Consider the following 18,307-nt stretch of genomic DNA (forward strand, 5'->3'; position numbering starts at 1 on the left):
CATTGGCGGGTAAAACATCGTTTTACCCGCCCGCTACTGCATTTAGTGCAGATGTGGGAAAATTCCACCCCAAGCGTGAAGCTCTGTCAAAAAGGAAATATTACTATGATGGAGAATATTTTCTCCATAAAGTTACTCTCTTTTAGCTGCTGAAAAATATTCTTTAAAATTTCTTCTGCTTGTGCTGAGATGTATTGCTGATAGTGCCCTAAATAACAAGATTGTTGCTTCTGAAGAATAGGAGAGAGCAGCTTAACTGATGTCTGTGGCAGGTCTGTCAGGAAACAGATGTTAATGTGCATCAGCATCATCTGTTGAATTTTGGATGCTGATGTGAAGATGTTACTAATTTTGAAATGCAATATTTTTGCATACTTTTATTTGGCTGCTTTAAACAAATGTTTGGTAGACATCCATCACTTTTAATGTTGGGAGATGTTATATTAATATGGGGGTATGCAGTAATAAAATGCATGATAAGGGAGATTTCCACCTGCACTTTGAGAATGCTGATGCTGACACAAGTGTTCAGAAAAGTGAAAATGATCTATTCCTCATTTCAATAAACACATTTCTAATAATTCTGAAATTACATTGTCGTACTTACATAATACATAATACTGTGTGTAACTCATGGTTTTGTCTGAATTTACAGGTGGCCATGGACCAGCTTGGATCTCTTAAAGCGGAGAACAAACACTTGAAGGAAATTTTGCAAGCGTTGGAGGGTAAAAGATCTATGGTAAATGGAAATGAAATGTGGAAAATATGACAATATTGTAGAATACAATGATTTTCTTTAATAAAAAGCAAATGGCAATAGAATCTGCTTGGCTGTGAGAATAAAATCAAATCCTTTTTTTGTAGTTTTAAATGTATTTTTTGCACCTCCCTTTGGGGTCAGTGCAACATTTTTCGGCCAAAAGGGTAGATAAGTAGATATAAATGCTATTGGAGTTGAGATAGAGTATATGGCTGTTTTGGTATTCAACTTTTCAGTTCACTTTGTGATGTAGCATCATGCACACACTCTGTAATGACAGTGTGGGTTAAATTAGTAAATTCCAAGATACTGTATCAATTATAAACACACATTCTGTCTTTGCATAAAATTGCATTTTATCTTTTGATACTCTATTGGTTAAAAATGAGATGCAGCCCCTGTTAATCAATATTTGTGACTTTGACAAACCGTGTACCTTTGCTTTCAACACCCTACCCTCCCTTCTCCTGATCTGCCTTCCCCCACTCAGTGAGGTGTGGGCCAAAGAACTTTAACCAACCACAGAGATGCCCCATTTATTTACTTTGGCTGACTTCCAGCCTCTGGGCCATTGTGATATTTTCTCCATTTAGAAGTCTTACCAAAAAGAAAGCAAAGAATTAGCTTGGAGGACATAGGTGAGATTGTGGGGTGGAATGGTCTGATATATGATTGCGATTCAAACAGCCTGTGCACAAAATTGTTTTGCTTAAGTTTTTAATCCCCTCTCTTCCCTGCATTCCACTTTGTTTAGGGCCTGTGCAAGACAACACTTCCTAAATATTTGCTGGGCTTTGGCTGCACACTGATTTATTTTTGCCCCTTTCCAATGATCACTGAATTCAGACATCTAGTGCTAAAAATGAATTTACTTTTTTTTTTGGATGTGGGGGGTCACAATTCCTGTCCATGCCAGTTCTGATGGAGGTAAGTAGGACATAAATTTTGTGCTACCTCCTCATTTATATGATTGTGGCGAAGGCCCAAGTGCATGCTGTACTGCTGGCTGCCTCTGCATTCAGCAAGAAACTGATCAGCATTTGCAGCGAGCATGTGCTGCAGCTAGCATTCTGTTCTTAAAGGCAGTCTGGCCCTCATAAAGGGAAGATGCACTATATTAAAGGAGGCAGCTGCTAAGTGTTATTATTGCAACACCAGGGCATAGAAAGGGCTCCAGGACCACAGGTGTGGTGAAGACTGTGGTAGAGGTGGACAAGAGAAACACCTTGGTTCTGAGGTGGGCAAGGAGGCCTCAAGGACCATCCTCAGAGGGGATTGGGAGCAGGTGACCAGTGAAGTCAATTCTCAACATCAGGCCAAGAGGATCTGGTAGCAATGTGTAATGTCCTTGCATGGGTGGTCAAGGTAAGTGAATGCATCTTTACATGGCATCTCTTATCTACTGCTCCATCAACCACTCATACTGCTCAACGTTCCACAGTCCCATCACTCACCGATCGGCATCCACAGGAACTCAGGATTTATACCTAACATCCAGATACCCCACCTCACCCACATACACCTATCAATGCTGTCAGCCTCACACCCATCCCTCGCCCCTGCATTTCTCTATTTATTCAACTCTGGCAATTGCAACTGTGGCAGATCATCCAAACACAGAGCTATGCAATCACTTGCATTTTTCCCTGTCTCATGCGAGACAAGGTGGCACAATAGAAGGGGGCAGAGCAGAACTGGTGGGTGACAAGGAGTCATGCATTTCCTGACCCCTACAGAGGAGATGGCACTCCACAACATGGAGCCAGCAGCAACAGAGCCTGTGACATCCAGCCTCTATAAGAACATTGAGGATAGCAATATGTTCCTGTCTTATGCCCCTTCTCAACTCTCATCTCACCATCATCCTGTTATCTTGCATGATGAGAAAGCCATAGATGTTGTCAACACAGACTTCTTGCTTTTCACCCCACCCCCATTTTGCTCACCCCTTTCTGACTTCCTGCTTTCAAAGAGCCAAGAACTGCCTCCTGCCATTGCGACCCCAGAAGAGGGAGAGAGAGCAACTGCTTGGCATTGATGAAGAAGCCCCCTGACTTGATCTGACATTTGCAGTCACTAGCTCATATACTGGCACTGCATGGGGTGAGGTGGCTGCAACTGGATCAAGGGTGCAAGAATGGTTTGTGTGCCAACTCCATGGAGGGCAATGTTGTTGATGAACACTGCTGCAGAGGACTCAGATAAGGACTTCAATGGGCCAGCATGCAGGAGAATGCTTATGAGCATGCACCCCAAGATGTCGGGTGCATTGGTTGGCCTGGTAGACAGCCTCGTGTCATTGTCAAAGACTATGAAGGAGTTTGGCTTCAGCTTGGCAGAGCGCATCACCATGTACATTGAGATGGCTGGGAACACCACTGAGGTCAAGGACCCTTTCGGATTTGGACCAGCAAACAGCAGGTCAAAGTGACCTTGAAGGTGGAGGACGAGGGAATCAGCCTCCAACCCCCCTTCAGTTTTGCCATTAGGTGAAGCCGTGGCTACTTAGTGTATGCCGGGCAGCCCAAAGTTTGTCGCTCTTCCAGAAAATCTGATCATGCGCAACTGCGGTACTGTCATCTGCAAGAACTGCAACCTGGAAGGCCACCAGACAAAGGACTGCTGGCAGATTAAGTGCTGCAGTCTGTGAGGTACAGCATGTAGTTGGCAAGTCGCCTGAACAAGATGTGCCCAAAATGCTGCCTCTATTACACCCAGGCTGTTAAAACCAAAGAGAGGCACAAGGTAGGAACAGCAAGCATGGCTGCTGCAAAGGAGAACAGCATCTCTTCCCCATAAAGTCCCCTAGTGAAAAAAACATGAAAAGAAAAGACGTAGGGTGGGACAAGGAGAAGGAAAAGGGTGTCACAGCAAACTGCCAAACACACTGCGCTCTGAGCCTCCTCCTCAGCAAACAGAATCAATAAACAGGAGTTAGTAGAGGGGCAACCAGGTGAGTGATAAGTGGTTATGTGGAAAACCACAAAGAAGAAAACCCAAAAAAAGGGACAAAGCCACTTCCCAAACCAGTGGAAACAGTCAGATCTCATCTGAAACAGACTACAGCAGTGCTCCTCTATGGGTGAGGAAGGGCAAGAAAGTTGACACCAGCAAAAGAAGTGGTACAATGAGCAAGACAAGAAGACTCCCCAGCCCAAAGCCACTGGAAAGTGCGAAGAGGCAGTGCATTACAACCCTAAAGCGCTGAGTGCAAGGAGATGTTCACCACATCCCAGCCCTGGGAAGCCGGGAGCAGCAAGATCCTCGATGTAGAATAGAATGGAAAGACAGCACCAATGGAGGACAGCCCAAATCCCCCTGCTTACACACAGCACCACCCCCTCCCACCTTCCCACACCCCCCACCCACGACTCTCCACCCCCCCCCCCCCCCCCCCCCCACCGCCCCCCCTCCTTCCCCAAAGTCACCTCGGCAGAACAACCCTGTCAGGGAAGACCAGACGGCTTTCTCAGCCTATCAATAGTGAAAGTGTTTGTGAATACTATGGGTATCCAGGAACAAACCCAAGAGCCGGGACCATTGCAGTCAACTGGATTGGTGACAAACACACAGCTTTAATGGGTCAAAAGATGGCCTCCATTAACATGCATAGCGTTAAGTCTATTATTGGATGTGTTTCAACCTTTGGGTAGCTTGCCAAGGTCAAAGCTGACCTGTTCCTGCAGGAGTGCAGAATACCACACCTCAGCACCTATAGGCAATGTTCACGGTGATGGTCCTATGGGCCATCAATTTGGTCAGGAGGAAACAATTCAATTTCTCCAGCTTTGGTATTCTGCGTGGGTGGCAACTTTATGATCTCAAAAGTTAAGGAGGTGGCAGGCAGTCGCCGTCCTTGTTGCAGATGTAGGATCAGATTTTCATGTTTCCATTCGTGTCGGAATGGGGGTGGCGGATTTTAAAATGGCAGATAGGACCGGATTCCAGGTTTCCCACCCCCATTCCCATCATGTGGGAATCTTTGGCCCTGGGATAAGGGTGTGGGTAGTGTTCCCACGCGCAACTTGCCTATTCCATTGTGGGAGTGAGCACTTTAAACCCCCTGTTATTTCTATGGAATCAGGCCCATTTTGTTGGGTGACATGGTTCATGGCATCTCAGAGAAGTAATGAATCATAGAGGAAGCCTAGTCTGGAATCTTTTGACAGGTAAGTTCAAAAGGTATTGACAATTTCACATATCATGATATAATGCTACATGATAAATTAAATATGCTTTTAATACAGTGATTAATGGTAGGGCTTTGTTCCTAAAAGATGAGTGACCATTAAATCGATCAGCATTGTTAAAGTGTTCAAATGCATTAGAGTATTTTATCCAGTGGATAAAGTGCTCTTCTGCATTCAACAGTATTGAGATTGAGATTTTAATATATTAATTTCTCCAATTTCTCCAGTCATCTGTTCTGTCTTTTGAAGCATCTGTCCCATTGCTTCAAAAGACTTTAATGTTCCTACTCTAGAGTCTTTGATGATACAGCTGTGCTTTGGAATTTGGCTAGGGTGCCTAATATTCATGTACAGAACTGGGCCGTTGTCCCAGTGAACAAAGGCAGGCCTTATAACCTGTTTGCTTCAGTATCCCTCTACCTCCCTTCCAGCCTCAGGCCTGCTTTGGGAGGCAGCAGTCCTGACTCCAGTCCTTCCACGCCACCCACCATTAAAATAGTATTGTCAGGCACTGCTGGACAGGTGGCAGGATCACAACATTAGGAATAGTCAAACTCACGATTCCCACCTTGAAGATGAAAATCTGGGTCATAATGTACAAAAACGCTCCGCTCTGGTTAATCAGCTTGTATTCCCAGCTCAAAACAACAAGCAACTGAGCGTCCTCCAGCAGCTCCCACTGCTGCTGGTGTTGTGCAGTCTCTCATTATAGGCAGTGACTTGAACTGCATTATCAATGCAGCTGGATGATTTAGCAGAGCCGAAATGGTAAATGATGCCAAGCTGCACAATGGCTTCAGAAACCATGCAAACAGAGTGTTGCACAGATACACCTGGTTGAGGCCAGTTGAGTGCGTCTGTTCCAGTATAGACTTCCTGTTTGTGTCCTGCATATTTACGGTCAGACCCATCAACATCAAGCCGATGTTCTTCCCTGATCGCTGCCTCCTACTGGCTGACTGTCACTTGCAGAAAGACCAAACGGTTGGTGGGGGACATGGAAGCTGAACATGAAACTATTGAACCCAGGAAACATGGAGGAGCTCAAAAGGGATTACAAAGGTTGTAGAACTGTGAAACCCCTCTTTGGGTCCCTAACACACAGGTGAGAAGTGATCAAGGTGAACATCAAGAGATTTTTCATCCTCAAAGGTGTTCAGAAGACAACGGGAAATGTCCTGACTCCATAAAAACGTACAGAATCTGCTCCTGCTACTGTCGATGAAAGTCAATGTCTAGGAGAACCTCCATGAGGTGAAGAACCAGCAGACATCACACTTTGCTGAGCAAGACTCCAAGATCAACTTCCAGTAGAGTGTGCTCGATGGAGCAGGATGAGACGTGCTCACATTCCTTCTTCCAAAAGGTAAATAGAAAGAGCTCTGTGATCAGCAGCCTGAAGGAAGAGGACGGCTTGGTAACAGCACTGCAGCCTGACATACTAAGGATCAGCAAATTCTTTTATACCAAGCTCTATGATGTGAAGAGCACAGAAAGCGCAGTCTCCCAGTCCTTCCTGCCCTCTATCATGGATACCTTAGTTGACAGTACAGGGGAAAGATGAATAAATCACTAACTCTAGATGAGCTGACAAAGGCTGTTAGGTTCATCAAGACGAGTAAGACTCCTGAAAGTGATGGTTTACCAGGCAAGAGTATGTTTCTGGCTGGCAGCATGGCAGAATCCACGAGGAAAGGCATCATCACCCTCATCTACAAATGGAAGGAGGAGAGGTAGGAAATCAGAAATTGGCAGTTCCTTTCACTGATTTATGTAAGCTGTAAAATTTTGTCCAAGGTCATCGCTAATCTGGTCAAGTCTGCTCTGGAGTTGGTGATCCACCCTAATCAGACCTGCACTATAGCCAACAGGAAGATCCCTGATAGCCTTGTGCTACTCAGGGATATGATTGCCTATATGCATAATAAGGGCTTGGACACCTGCCTCATCAGCTTGGACCAGGAAATGGCCTTTGGCAGAATACCGTACACCTAAGCGATGGATGTGCTCTCCAAAATGGGGTTTGGGATGGGAATCTGCAATTGGATCCCAGCTGCTCTACACAAACTGCATATAGTGCAGTTTCAATCAATGGGTGGAATTGGAAAACTTTCAATCAAAGCTGGAGTCAGGTAGGGCTGTCCTCTCTCTCCTTTCTTGTTTGTATGCTGTATCAAAACTTTTGCCGAGCCCATCAAGAAGAATCCAGACGCTCAGATTAAAGCCTCCCTCTGCATGGATAACCTCACTGTCTTCTACTCAGATCCTCTGTCAATTCACAGACTGAGGAGTGTCTGCAACCAGTCTGAAGTGGCCTCAGGAGCTAAAGTAAATCGTGGCAAGTACAAGGCCATGTTTTTAGGGAAAGAGCTGACTGATTCTTTTCCTTTCACCATCAGGTCAGACTACCTGAAGATGCTGGGATATGGTTCAGAGGGGCAAGGGCCTGCAGCAAAAATGGAAGGAGTGTATATCCATGTGGATCAGCTGGGCATGTGGAAGTGATGCTCCCTCCCCATTGTGGGTAAGAACCTGGTTATCAGGTGCAAGGCACTTTTGGCATTACTCTAGGTAGCGCAGGTCTGGCCCATACCCTGCTCCTGTGCCATGCCAGTCATCTGAGTCATCTTTTGCTTTATCTGGAAATGGAAAATGGACTGCGTCCACAGAGATATAATGTACAAATCCCTAGACAAAGGACGATAAAACATACTCAACGCTGTCCTCATCCTGATAGCCATCTTTGTGTGCAGCTGCATCGCGATATGCGTTGACCCTCAGTATGCAAACACCAAATGTCACTTCGTGCTGAGGTTCTATCTGTCCCCAGCGTTGCAAAGGATGGGCCTGGCCACATTGCCATAGAATGCTCCAGTCAGTTGAACAGTGTCACACCACCCGTCCCTCTTGGAAGATTTTGTACTGAAAAACATCTTTGACCAGAAATCCATCAGGCAGTGGTTCACAAACAATGTCGTTGAGACCTTGTGGAAAATCGAGATAGTGGATCCAATCAAATGGTTCCCTGAGCAGAATATTGTCACTGCCAGAAAGTTCAGACAAGCACCAAGAAGTAACTTGGTTGCTGTGGGAAGAGCCTTTCCCGTCAGATTCTTCCTACTGCCCCTGCATGCTGCTCTCAAAGGGGCTTCAATGGAGAAGAAACCATTGTGCACCTCCTTCTGGAATGTGCCTTTGCAAAGAAGGTCTGGAAAGAGATGCAGTGGTTTTTGTCAAGATTCATCCTGAGTAGCTCCATAACTCAGAACTCTGTGCTCTGTGGGCTGTTCCAAGGGACACACAGCAAAGTAAACATCACTGCTGGAGTGAACCATCAGCTCGGTGAAAGACACTCTTTGGTCTGCCGGAAACCTGCTGCTCTTCTAGTGCAGAGAGCTGCCGATGACTAAGTGTTGCCCACTGGCACATTCCAAAGTCCAGGCCTACGTACTGAGGGACACTCTAAAGCTTGGGGCAGCCACTGCAAAGACTCACTGAGAAAAGGCCACTGTCTATAGCCCTCCTGCCATAGTGTGTAAAACCCCTCAAGCTGTATGTTTGACATTAAATGAATATTGTAAATACAACCTGTAATTAGTTGTATATGTGGTGCGGTACCTCAGAGTGCCACATGCTGTATGAAAAGAAACTGACCTGTTTTGCACTTTATGCAACATTAAATTTGAACTGTTTTGTAATATATCTTCACAAATTTTATGAGTAAAGTATACCTTTGAAAAAGGAAGGCATCATGCGGAGCCTGCCCCCTCTGCAGCCTCTACTCCATCTCCCTGTTGTGCTACAGACCCAGAAGCACTGCAACTGCAGCCCCCGCACCTTTGCACCTACTCCTCTGCCCTCCTGATGAGAATGCAGCAACAGACACTGCCAAATCCACAAACTCAGTATCAATTCTGGCTCAATAGTGTCAGCTGTGACTCAATTGGAGGTACTCCCACACGTAAGTCACAAAGCTCCAGGTTCCATGTCCACTCTAGGACTTGAGCGCAAAATTTCAGGCTGACACTCCAATACAGTACTGAGTGCTGCTCTGTCAGACATGCTATCTTTCAGATGGAACGTTAAACCAAAGCCCGTCAGTCCTCTTTGGTGAATGTAACAGATCCCATGGCACAATTCTGAAGAAGAACAAGGGAGTTGTCTCTGGTATCCAGACCATTATTTATCCCTCAATCAGCATCATAAAGCTGATTATCTGGTCATTATTGCATTTGTTGCGTTTCCTACATTACAACAGTGACTGCACTTCAAAAGTATTTTATTGACTTTAAAGCACTTTGCGACATCCAGTGGTTGCGAAAAGTACATGGCCTGAATCTTGCGTTCCGAGGCTGGGCGCGCACCCAATCCGAACGCAGATGAAATTGTGCAAAATTACTCTCACACAACATTACAGTCAGTGGGCACACGCGGGAGTCAGAAGTGTGCCCGCCAACAATTAAGTGGGCAATTAAGGAGGTACTTGTCAGCAATTTTACAATGGCCCATCCACTTTTATGGCTGTCAGAATGGCCAGCTGGCCTTCACGTTTTCACTACAAGCTACATCCAGGACGGGATGAAATTTCCTGAGTTAAATAAAATAAAAGGAGATGTTTGAGGAATGATCTTCTATGTAGTCTGCTGCCATGTGCTTGCATTTACAGTATTGTCACAGTTTGCATCAGTTTATTGAGCTCATTTCATTTTAAAATTACTGCAGCTCCCTGAGGCAGCTCCACAGCAACCGTCAGCCTTCAGGGAGCACAAGCCCACACTCTCCCTTCTCTCGGCGCCCACCCTCTTTCCGCACACCCCGGCAGCATTGAGCCTTTCTCAGCACACATTTCATGCTGGCTGGCCATTAGTTAGCCAGCCAGTGTGAAATTGCACTTGGGGGCCGATCGTGGGCGGAAGCACATTTCACGACCGTTTCCAGGCCCGCCAATTGCGTGTGCCAGACGAATGCAAGATTCAGGCCTATATCAATGCATGCCTTTCGTTTTTACTGCAGTGCCTCCATAAATGTTCCAGGGTACTTCCAGAGATTTTGCAATAACAACATTTATTCAAAAGAACCTCTAAAGTTGGGCGTCTGCCCTTTAATAACATTAGAGCAGGGCCCATCTTGTAGCTGAATTCCTGATCCTTTGTGCATTGCATGTAAATTCGTTGTGTGATGATCACGTCATACCCATAAAGATAATTTGGCAGTGGACTCTGTATTTTTAAAAAGGAAGCAACATGGAATATTGGACATTGTACTATCTCAGCATGGTTTCTGGAAAGTTAGGTGACTTCTGCCCGTGGTTTCTGGACAGAGACAAAATGTCTGAGGAGTTACTTTAAAATGTAAATGGATTTTCCAGGTGCAAATTGACTGCCTCTCACCATTTCAATAGAAGGGATTTGAAAGACAATGGTTACCAGACGTGTTGGCACCATGAAGATGGAATGTCAAATAAGGTCTTTCAGTGAGCTAATCATAACTGGTATGTTGATGTGATATCATTCATTCCCCCATTGTTACCAATCACCTCGGCTCCAACCCATTATGTGGACAGTGGGACACATTGAAACTGCTATCATGTGACCAAAACCAGCAGGAGAAGGGAGCGATACCTTATTACTCCACAAGAGAACTCACCAATGCAGTCTGGGACTGTCATGAAAAGAGAGGCTAAATTGTTTCCACCTGCAAAATTATATTTCTTCTCCACAGAGCTTAGCCACAATTTCGTATGAAAAGCCCAGAAATTTGCAACCTCCATTGTCTTCTAAGAACCAAGAGAGAAAGAACCCTTCAGGCCTACGATGCCTATCATCTTAAAGGACCAGTGAAGAATACGTTACTTGTTTCTTGCTACTCTGTTAGTAATCTAAGTGCATGTTTCATCTCTAGAACTCATCTTTTCTTGTGTGTATGTGTGTTTTAGGGAATAGTGTGTTTACTTTTTGAGTGTTAGGTAAGTAAACGGTTATTTTTTTAAATTTAAATTTACCAGAAAGTCTGTTCGTGTCTATTCTTTAAAGCCACAACACTCAAAAGGTTCTCAAAAAATATATCTTGTTGCGGTCAGCCGAGAGGTGAGAAAAGGGGGAAATGTTATCCCACCATCTCCCCCATCTGTAACAGTTGAATGGACCCACTTGGTCAAAATTTGTAAATTAAGCATCACATCAGCCATCTGGGCTATATGACGGCAAGATAGGATGAATTCAGTTGCTCTGATACCCATAGGGAATGGCTGCCTAAGTGCCCTTTGTAAGATGAGGGCTGGACTAGAAGTACTTGCAGTGCAATGTGCAGTCGCAGGAGGCGAGCGTCTTCTGTAACTCTGTCTCTTGGAATGCTATAGATACAAATTTCATGTCCTTAGTGTTCACCCAGTGCAATTAGCAGTTGACGTTCTATTTGCCTCATTTGCATAGAATAAACATACACCTTCCCATATGTGCATAAGCATGCATTGTCCAGGTGGGGTCCACCTCTGGAAAATTGCAGAAAGGTCTGTATGTGGCAGTGTATCCATATTTAGCATTCAAGCTCTGCCTATCTCTCTCTGGCGAAAATCTGGGGCAGGATCTTACAGTCAGTGAGTGGGAACGGGGCCCGCTCGCCAACACGTAAAATAACGCAGGATGACGTCAGGTGGAACTCTCCACGTCACCCCACGTTATTTCCATTTTCAGGTCGGCAGGAGTGCAGCTGAGTAAGCTGCGCGTCTCCCGAGCTGTCAACGGCCTATTGAGGCCATTAAAAAAGTAATTAAAGTCATTAATGGACCTGCCCGTCCAAACTTAAGGTTGGCGGGCAGGCCGGGAGCCCTGGCGGGCTTCGGAAAAAGCATGAAACCTCGTCCATGGGCGGGATGAGGTTTCATGAGGATCTTTAAATTTTTATCACATCTTTCAAAAAAAATTATGGACATGTCCCAACTCATGTGACAGTGCCACATGAGGGACATGGCAGGGAAATTTTTTAAACCTCTTTATTTAAAGTTTTAAATCGGAGATGATCTCCCTGAGGCAGCACTTAGCCTCAGGGAGACCTATGCGCTCTTCCACATGCATGCGCGAAGGAGTGCACTCCTGGCTGAAGGAATTCCCCCACCCCCCGCCAGCACACGGAGCGCATAGCGCTTCCGAGTGGACGTCATTCTAGGCAAGCCTTAATTGGCCCACCCACGTAAAACGGCGCCGCGCCCCTGATTGGGGTGTTGATTGGAGGCACACCCGCCAGCGCCCGCTCCCACACTCCCCCCCACAACGGGGGGAAAGTTTTTCCCCTGGTGAAAATCATTTGGTTGGGCTGAGGGTAGTAAAGCAAAGCCTAACCCTATATGTCTGAAACTGCTTGAACAGGTCAACTCGATGGACTGCTAATTTGAAGTGCCATGTATTTGCTCGGTGATTCTGTGCTTCTAGTCCATATGCTGTTCTTTGTCTTATGCTGTTTCATAGCTTTGATTGCTCATAGATTTTCAGCTGTCTAAATTTAAGTAATTGATTTTATGAATACAACAGTTTATTGTTTGTTTTCGTAATCTGGCTGACATAAACGCATTTATTTCCTCCACATGTTTTATGAAAAATTGCCATTTAGAACTTACAGAGGAAGATCAATAAAGTACTTTCTGCCCATTATTGACTGAGCATTCTTCTAGAATAAGGTTGATGGTATTTCAGTATATTTAGTTCTCTCTTTTCAGATAGAAGATAATCAAGTGAAGGAGTTGCAGAATTCTTATGTGACCTCCATCAATAAATTGGGATGTGATAATAAACAATTACAGAAGAACTTGGTCAAACTAAGGGCAGAGCTGGAAATGTCTTCCAAGACTAGCCAGGAAAAGTATCAGGCAGCTCTTCACCATACACAGCAAGCTGTGGCAGAGATGAAAGAACATGAAGACAGGTAAGTGGATATTTCTAAGGTTTTGTTGCAGTTATTGTGGAGCGCTAAATCTTTGAAAACTCAATTTTCTTTCTCACATTAAGGTTTACATGCTCTCTGTTCATCAGTGAAATTACTTTTTAGCGTTTGGCAATTCTCACTGTTGCAGAAATTTACAGAGCTACAAAAATGATTCCTTATTGGTTTTATTTGGGAAATGCAGAAACATTTTCACATTGCTTTTACCTTAAGTGTGGAAGAGCGCTTGTCATTCACAGAAAGATTTAACACATTTATTTCATGAACCTGAGAGGATCAGGGAGAAATATATTTTTCTTAATCATGAACCCAAGGTGGAATTTATGTCTACCAATTCAGTCCACATTAACCACTCAATTAAACACAAAGTCAGCTCCTACAAATACCCTTTCTCTCAGCACAGCTTGAATGTTACACAAGATCTCTGCCCACAGGGAAATTGAAAATAACAGTAACCTTTAGAAAGGAAAGAATAGACAAATGGTTTCATTAATGAACCTTATGTAAGACCTAAATGATGATCAGGTGGTTGCAATAAATGCTCATGTGAGATTTTCTGGCACCTTTGAAGAAGGCTTTTTATTGAAGGAGCAGGCAGGGGAACCCAAAGAAAGAAGTTAAGCTTTGAAAGGGGGCAGAAAATAAATAATCTACAGCCCTATTTATGGAAAATCATATAACGAGGGCTTTAAATTAAATAGCAGGGGTGAGGGCAGATTTTAAAAGTTAATGAGAAAGCACAAGGCAGTACTGCAGGGTAGCGATTTGGGAGATGATAACCAGAGTGTGATAAGAAGGGACAGATTATAGAAACATAAGAGCGTAACAGCAAAAACGGTCACGGTAGTGAAAAATTATTAAGTCTTAAGGTCTCTTTGTCTGTATGTACACTGCATTTGTGGCAATATTTCTATTTGTAGCACAAATAGTAGCGGGCAAGAAAAAGGATGCTTTACCCGACAGCTGCAATCGTGGGTTTTTGTGCCGTATCGTCCCATTCCCGGTGTGCCCTGCCTCATTAATAATGCATTCCCAGAAGACACGCCAGATCGCTGGTGGGTCGGCCTCCAATTCGCCAGCCCCGCCATCACCTCAGACCTTCAGTAATCCAGGTGCCAAATTTAAAGGGCACCTCTGCACAGAGTTAACACTCTACAATGCATTAGAAGCTGCTGGAAAGCCATGGCTGCCAAAGGAAGGAAACATGCTGCCCTGAAATTTCACAACGCCTCACTCTGGCACCTACTGGATGTAGTGGAGGCCCGCCATGAAGTTCCTTATCACCGCTCTGGGTGAAGAACAGCAAGCAAGGGCACCAATCCAGCATGGCAGTCGTGGCAGCGGTGGTTAGTGCCAACTCCCTGTAAAAGAGGAGAACCGCCAAGTGCTGAAAGAGCATGAATGATGTCCTGCGTTCAGCCAGGGTTAGTCACTCTTTTCATCACTCTCAACTCACTCACAAACCAATCACGCATCCACAAGGATCTCACTCACTGCCAGTTCAAGGGGCATCACCATTCACTCTCTCTCACATATACCTTCATTTGCCTCATCCGGTCTATGGCACCACTCACCACCCACACATGCCAGGCATCCTTCTCATCTGGCCTGGCTGTCATCCTGGTTACACTCTCTCCATCTGTCTTCATGCAGGACAAGCTGGCACACAATGAAAGGGAGAGGTTGCAGACTGGTGGAGGAATGCCTGACATCAAGGTCCTCACAGACTTTGAAAATAGAGTCCAGCTGGCCGGCAGCGATCTGGACCATTCCTGTGCTAACGGTGAGGTCAGCAGTGCTCAGCCAAGTGAGGATCCAGCAGTGCAACATCCATCAGACAACCATGCTATGAGCCAGTTCCCCTGTTCTGCAGTCCCCTGCCATGCACTACTTATCTCTCCTTGCTTCCACAGGCACATCTGGGAAGCAGCCAAGAGGGTCCACGAGCCAAGTCCTCAGCTCCAGCCACAAGGACACCTCCAAAGAAGAACCTGATGACACCCTAATTGAAGACCCGGCACAGTGCTCACCCACACCCTCCACCAGCACAGAGACACACACCTCGGTGGGACCTGGTTCTAGGGTAGCCTCGGGGTCATAATCTGTTGAACACATTGCACTGTCTGATCCCCAGCAAGCGGCAGCAGGGACTTCCAAAGTTTCCGGCACTTGGACAACTGCTGGAGGCCAGAACATTGCTGAGTCCAAGTCAGATGAGGAGCCTCTGGACTCGGTCAGACCTCAGTTACTGGAGCTGCAAAGGCAAGCTCGGGAACATCAGGAGGAGATGTTCACGATAGAAGAGTCCGTTCACCTTCAGTCTGAGGTGACAGCACCAGCATGTCAACGCACCGAGGTCATCACTGGTAGGATGGCGGCCGCCGTGAAGACCATGGTCCAGGACATCGGTCCTGCACTACTGCGTGGGCTGAACTCCATCGCTGACCCCATAGTTGGCTTCCAACAGTGTCAAAGCGAGAGTGATGTGGGCAACTTGATCTTACTCCAGCTTCCCCTTCTCCTCAAAGAATCAGCCAGGGGCCTTCGGGCACCCGTAGGGAGGAGGATCAGCAGGTGCACACCCCAGGGACATCCATCCAGGTGATTCCAAGAGTGTCCAGCTCATCTGAATCCCCTCTACCTGTGACCCCAACAGCTCCAGCTCCACAGGTGGAGGAGGGTACCACTACCACACAGCAGGATCCCGAAAGCAGGCCAGGCCCCTCCAGGTCTCAGCCCTCCTGAGGATGCCCACCAAGGACACAGTCAGCAGGCTGCCTCCATTTGCACTGTGGAGGTCAGGGGAGCACCAAGACAAGGCAGCAAGGTTAGGAAGGTTAAGAAGTTATAGTTACACAGCATGGGTATAGGTATCAACCACTTGTACTTAATGTGCACTATTGTAATTAAACTCCCAAGAATGTATCCTTGCATATAGCTCCTTATTATGATGAGCAGTGTTCGTGTTACTCAGATGTGAAACCTTGGTTCCTGCACAAGATCAAGGCAGGTGTCTCAGTCCAGGGCCTCTTCCCTGTGCAGTGTGTAACCTTCAGACCAAAGTGATGATCCAGCTTCACACTCTCTGGACACATTAGTGATGCCTGAACCTTCAACGGTGCTTGTCATTACTCCCAGAATGTCGTGGGCAGGTGTCACAGAGATCCGTCATTCTCTCTGTGTGCTCTCAGTATCTTTGAGGTGGGGCTGGTCTCCCATCTCTTCAGCATCTGTGACCAGTGACGCTGTGCTCCTGAAGGGAACAGGTGCTGAAGGTTGACAAAGCATCAGGTGCATTTAAAGTTCCATGATATGACCCTGATCGCAGAGTGCAAGCGAGCCGCCCTCAGCCAGACATGAGTCAGACATTAACAGAGGCAATGTGAAGATCAATGGAGTGTCTTCTCTGCATGGCTCCCATTCTCCTGGAATCTAGTGATTTTTACGGCCTCCTCTGTGTCTCCATGATATGAGTCTGAGCACTGAGGGTATGTGCGCTGCAATCAGCCACACAGGAGTTGTACATTCACAGATGCAAGGTGAGGATGTCAGGACTGTCCTCACTGCATCTCATCATCGTCCTCCATGAATCTAGCAGCTATGAGGGCCTCCTGAGCGCACTGGCCTCGTCTGGCCAATGCAATGGCCTCATCGCCAGCATCCTCACCTTCGAGGACCTCATCGTCAACCGCTTCAACATCTTCCTCATCGGAGGAGATGTGCAGCTCTTCCATTTCCTCCTCAGCCAGGTCCTCCCTCCATTGCAGTATCAGGTTGTGGAGCGTACAGCAAGCGATGATGATGCGTGACACCCTCTGTATTGCAGTGCTCCACCTGACCTGTTGTGGCACTGGAACCTCATTTTCAAAATGCCTACTCATGCACCTTGTTGTACTGTCACTCTGCTGCAGTCTGAGGCTGCCACATGGGCATCATCAGCCACGTCCTCTGTGGGTAGCCCTTGTCCCTGAGGAGCCCATCCTGGAAGATGTCAGTGATCTGAGGCTTTTTAAGGATGTGGGAGTCATGGACCTCCCTGGGAATCATGCGCAGACCTGCAGGATATGTTTGTGGCTGTCGCACACCAGCTGAATGTCCAGCGAGTGGAAGCCTTTGCGGTTGACCTAGTTGACTGCCTGTTGCCATGGAGATCTAAGTGCCCCATGAGTGCAATCAATGGCACCCTGCACCTGTGAAAAACCTGAGATCTGCACAAATCCCAGTGCTCTTGCTTCCTGGCTTTCCTGATTCTGGGAAAAATGCACAAAGTTCTGTGCCTACGTGAAGATGGCGTCCATGACCTCCTGGATACACTTGTGCTGGAGGCTTGCGGGATCCTGCACAGGTCACCTGTGGAGCCCTGAAAAGAGCCATTGACAAAAAAATTGAGCACCGTGTTCACTTTCACAACCACTGGCAGTAGATGCCTTCCATGTCCCCATGGCGCCAAATCCTGCAGCAAGTGGCATGTGTGACCAACCAGTTCCCTAGACATGCGCAGTCTTTGGCGACATTGGTACATGATCATCTGTAAAAATGACAGGCACCGCCTATAGACCCTGGGTCTTGAGAGATGCCCACGAGTGATGGTTCACTGTGGATCTTCACCTGTGTCCGCAGCAGACCCTGTTGCCCCTTCATCTTGTGGGAGGTGCTGCTGCCTTTGCCGAGCCAGGTGCCTTAATTGCTTTCTTCTTCTTCTTCTCTGGTCTCTGTAAGCCACAAGGCATACCACTAAATCACCAGGCGCCATGATCCTGAAGTTCTCCGCCTGCAGGATCAAGAGAGAGATGCTTGGGTTAGCATGGGTGTACTAAGAACTTCTCTTGGTTAAATCTGAAGGCCCCTTCACGCATGCAGGGGAGTGCTGGCCACCGCTTGGATGGCCAGTGTGTAGTGCATTCATTGGCTGTCCGAAACCCCACCCACCTCCAGCCCACTCCACTTGATCGATTGGCGGCAGTTTCAGCCATTGGACTGCATGCTGTGCTCTCAGCTCAGGCACAGGCATTCTCCTAACCCGCACTGCAAGGCTGCAATGTTAGCTTGAACCATAATGAATACTGGTCCAAACCTTAATAAAGACATTGCAAAGGGCTGTGATTGCACCAAGGCCAGCTTTCGCTACAGGATTGTACAACTTGCCCAGTTGGCCAATTCCTTTGCTATCCCCTAAAAGGTACATTAATTTGCAGCCTGTGCCCAAGGGATGAAATGTTCTGGAGCATTTGGTGGCATTTTCATGCTTTTGCATTGCTTGAGTGGGCAGAAAAGCTTCAGAGGCCTGACTCCAAGCATGTCAACGGAGCTGTAGCTGAATGGTCTCAGCTGTGGAAAAACATTCACTTTTGACCAGCTTTTCCAAGTGCGTGGCTGCTTCCCTCACTCCCCCTCCCCCTACCCCCCTGCCCCACCATAT

The 18,307-nt window shown here is 46.6% G+C and overlaps 1 protein-coding gene across 1 annotated transcript in view; it reads left to right on the forward strand.

Moving 5' to 3' along the window:
* Positions 1–18,307, forward strand: part of LOC144682419 (deuterosome assembly protein 1-like) — a 181,883-nt gene that overhangs the window by 129,111 nt on the left and 34,465 nt on the right. The window contains exons 11-12 of the mRNA XM_078544829.1: positions 656–742; positions 12,665–12,870. Of these exons, the coding sequence (XP_078400955.1) occupies positions 656–742; positions 12,665–12,870 (293 nt within the window). The remainder of the gene's footprint in view (positions 1–655; positions 743–12,664; positions 12,871–18,307) is intronic.

This window comes from Cetorhinus maximus, chromosome 7 (genome assembly GCF_964194155.1).
Source record: "Cetorhinus maximus chromosome 7, sCetMax3.hap1.1, whole genome shotgun sequence".
Classification (NCBI taxonomy): Eukaryota; Metazoa; Chordata; class Chondrichthyes; order Lamniformes; family Cetorhinidae; genus Cetorhinus; species Cetorhinus maximus.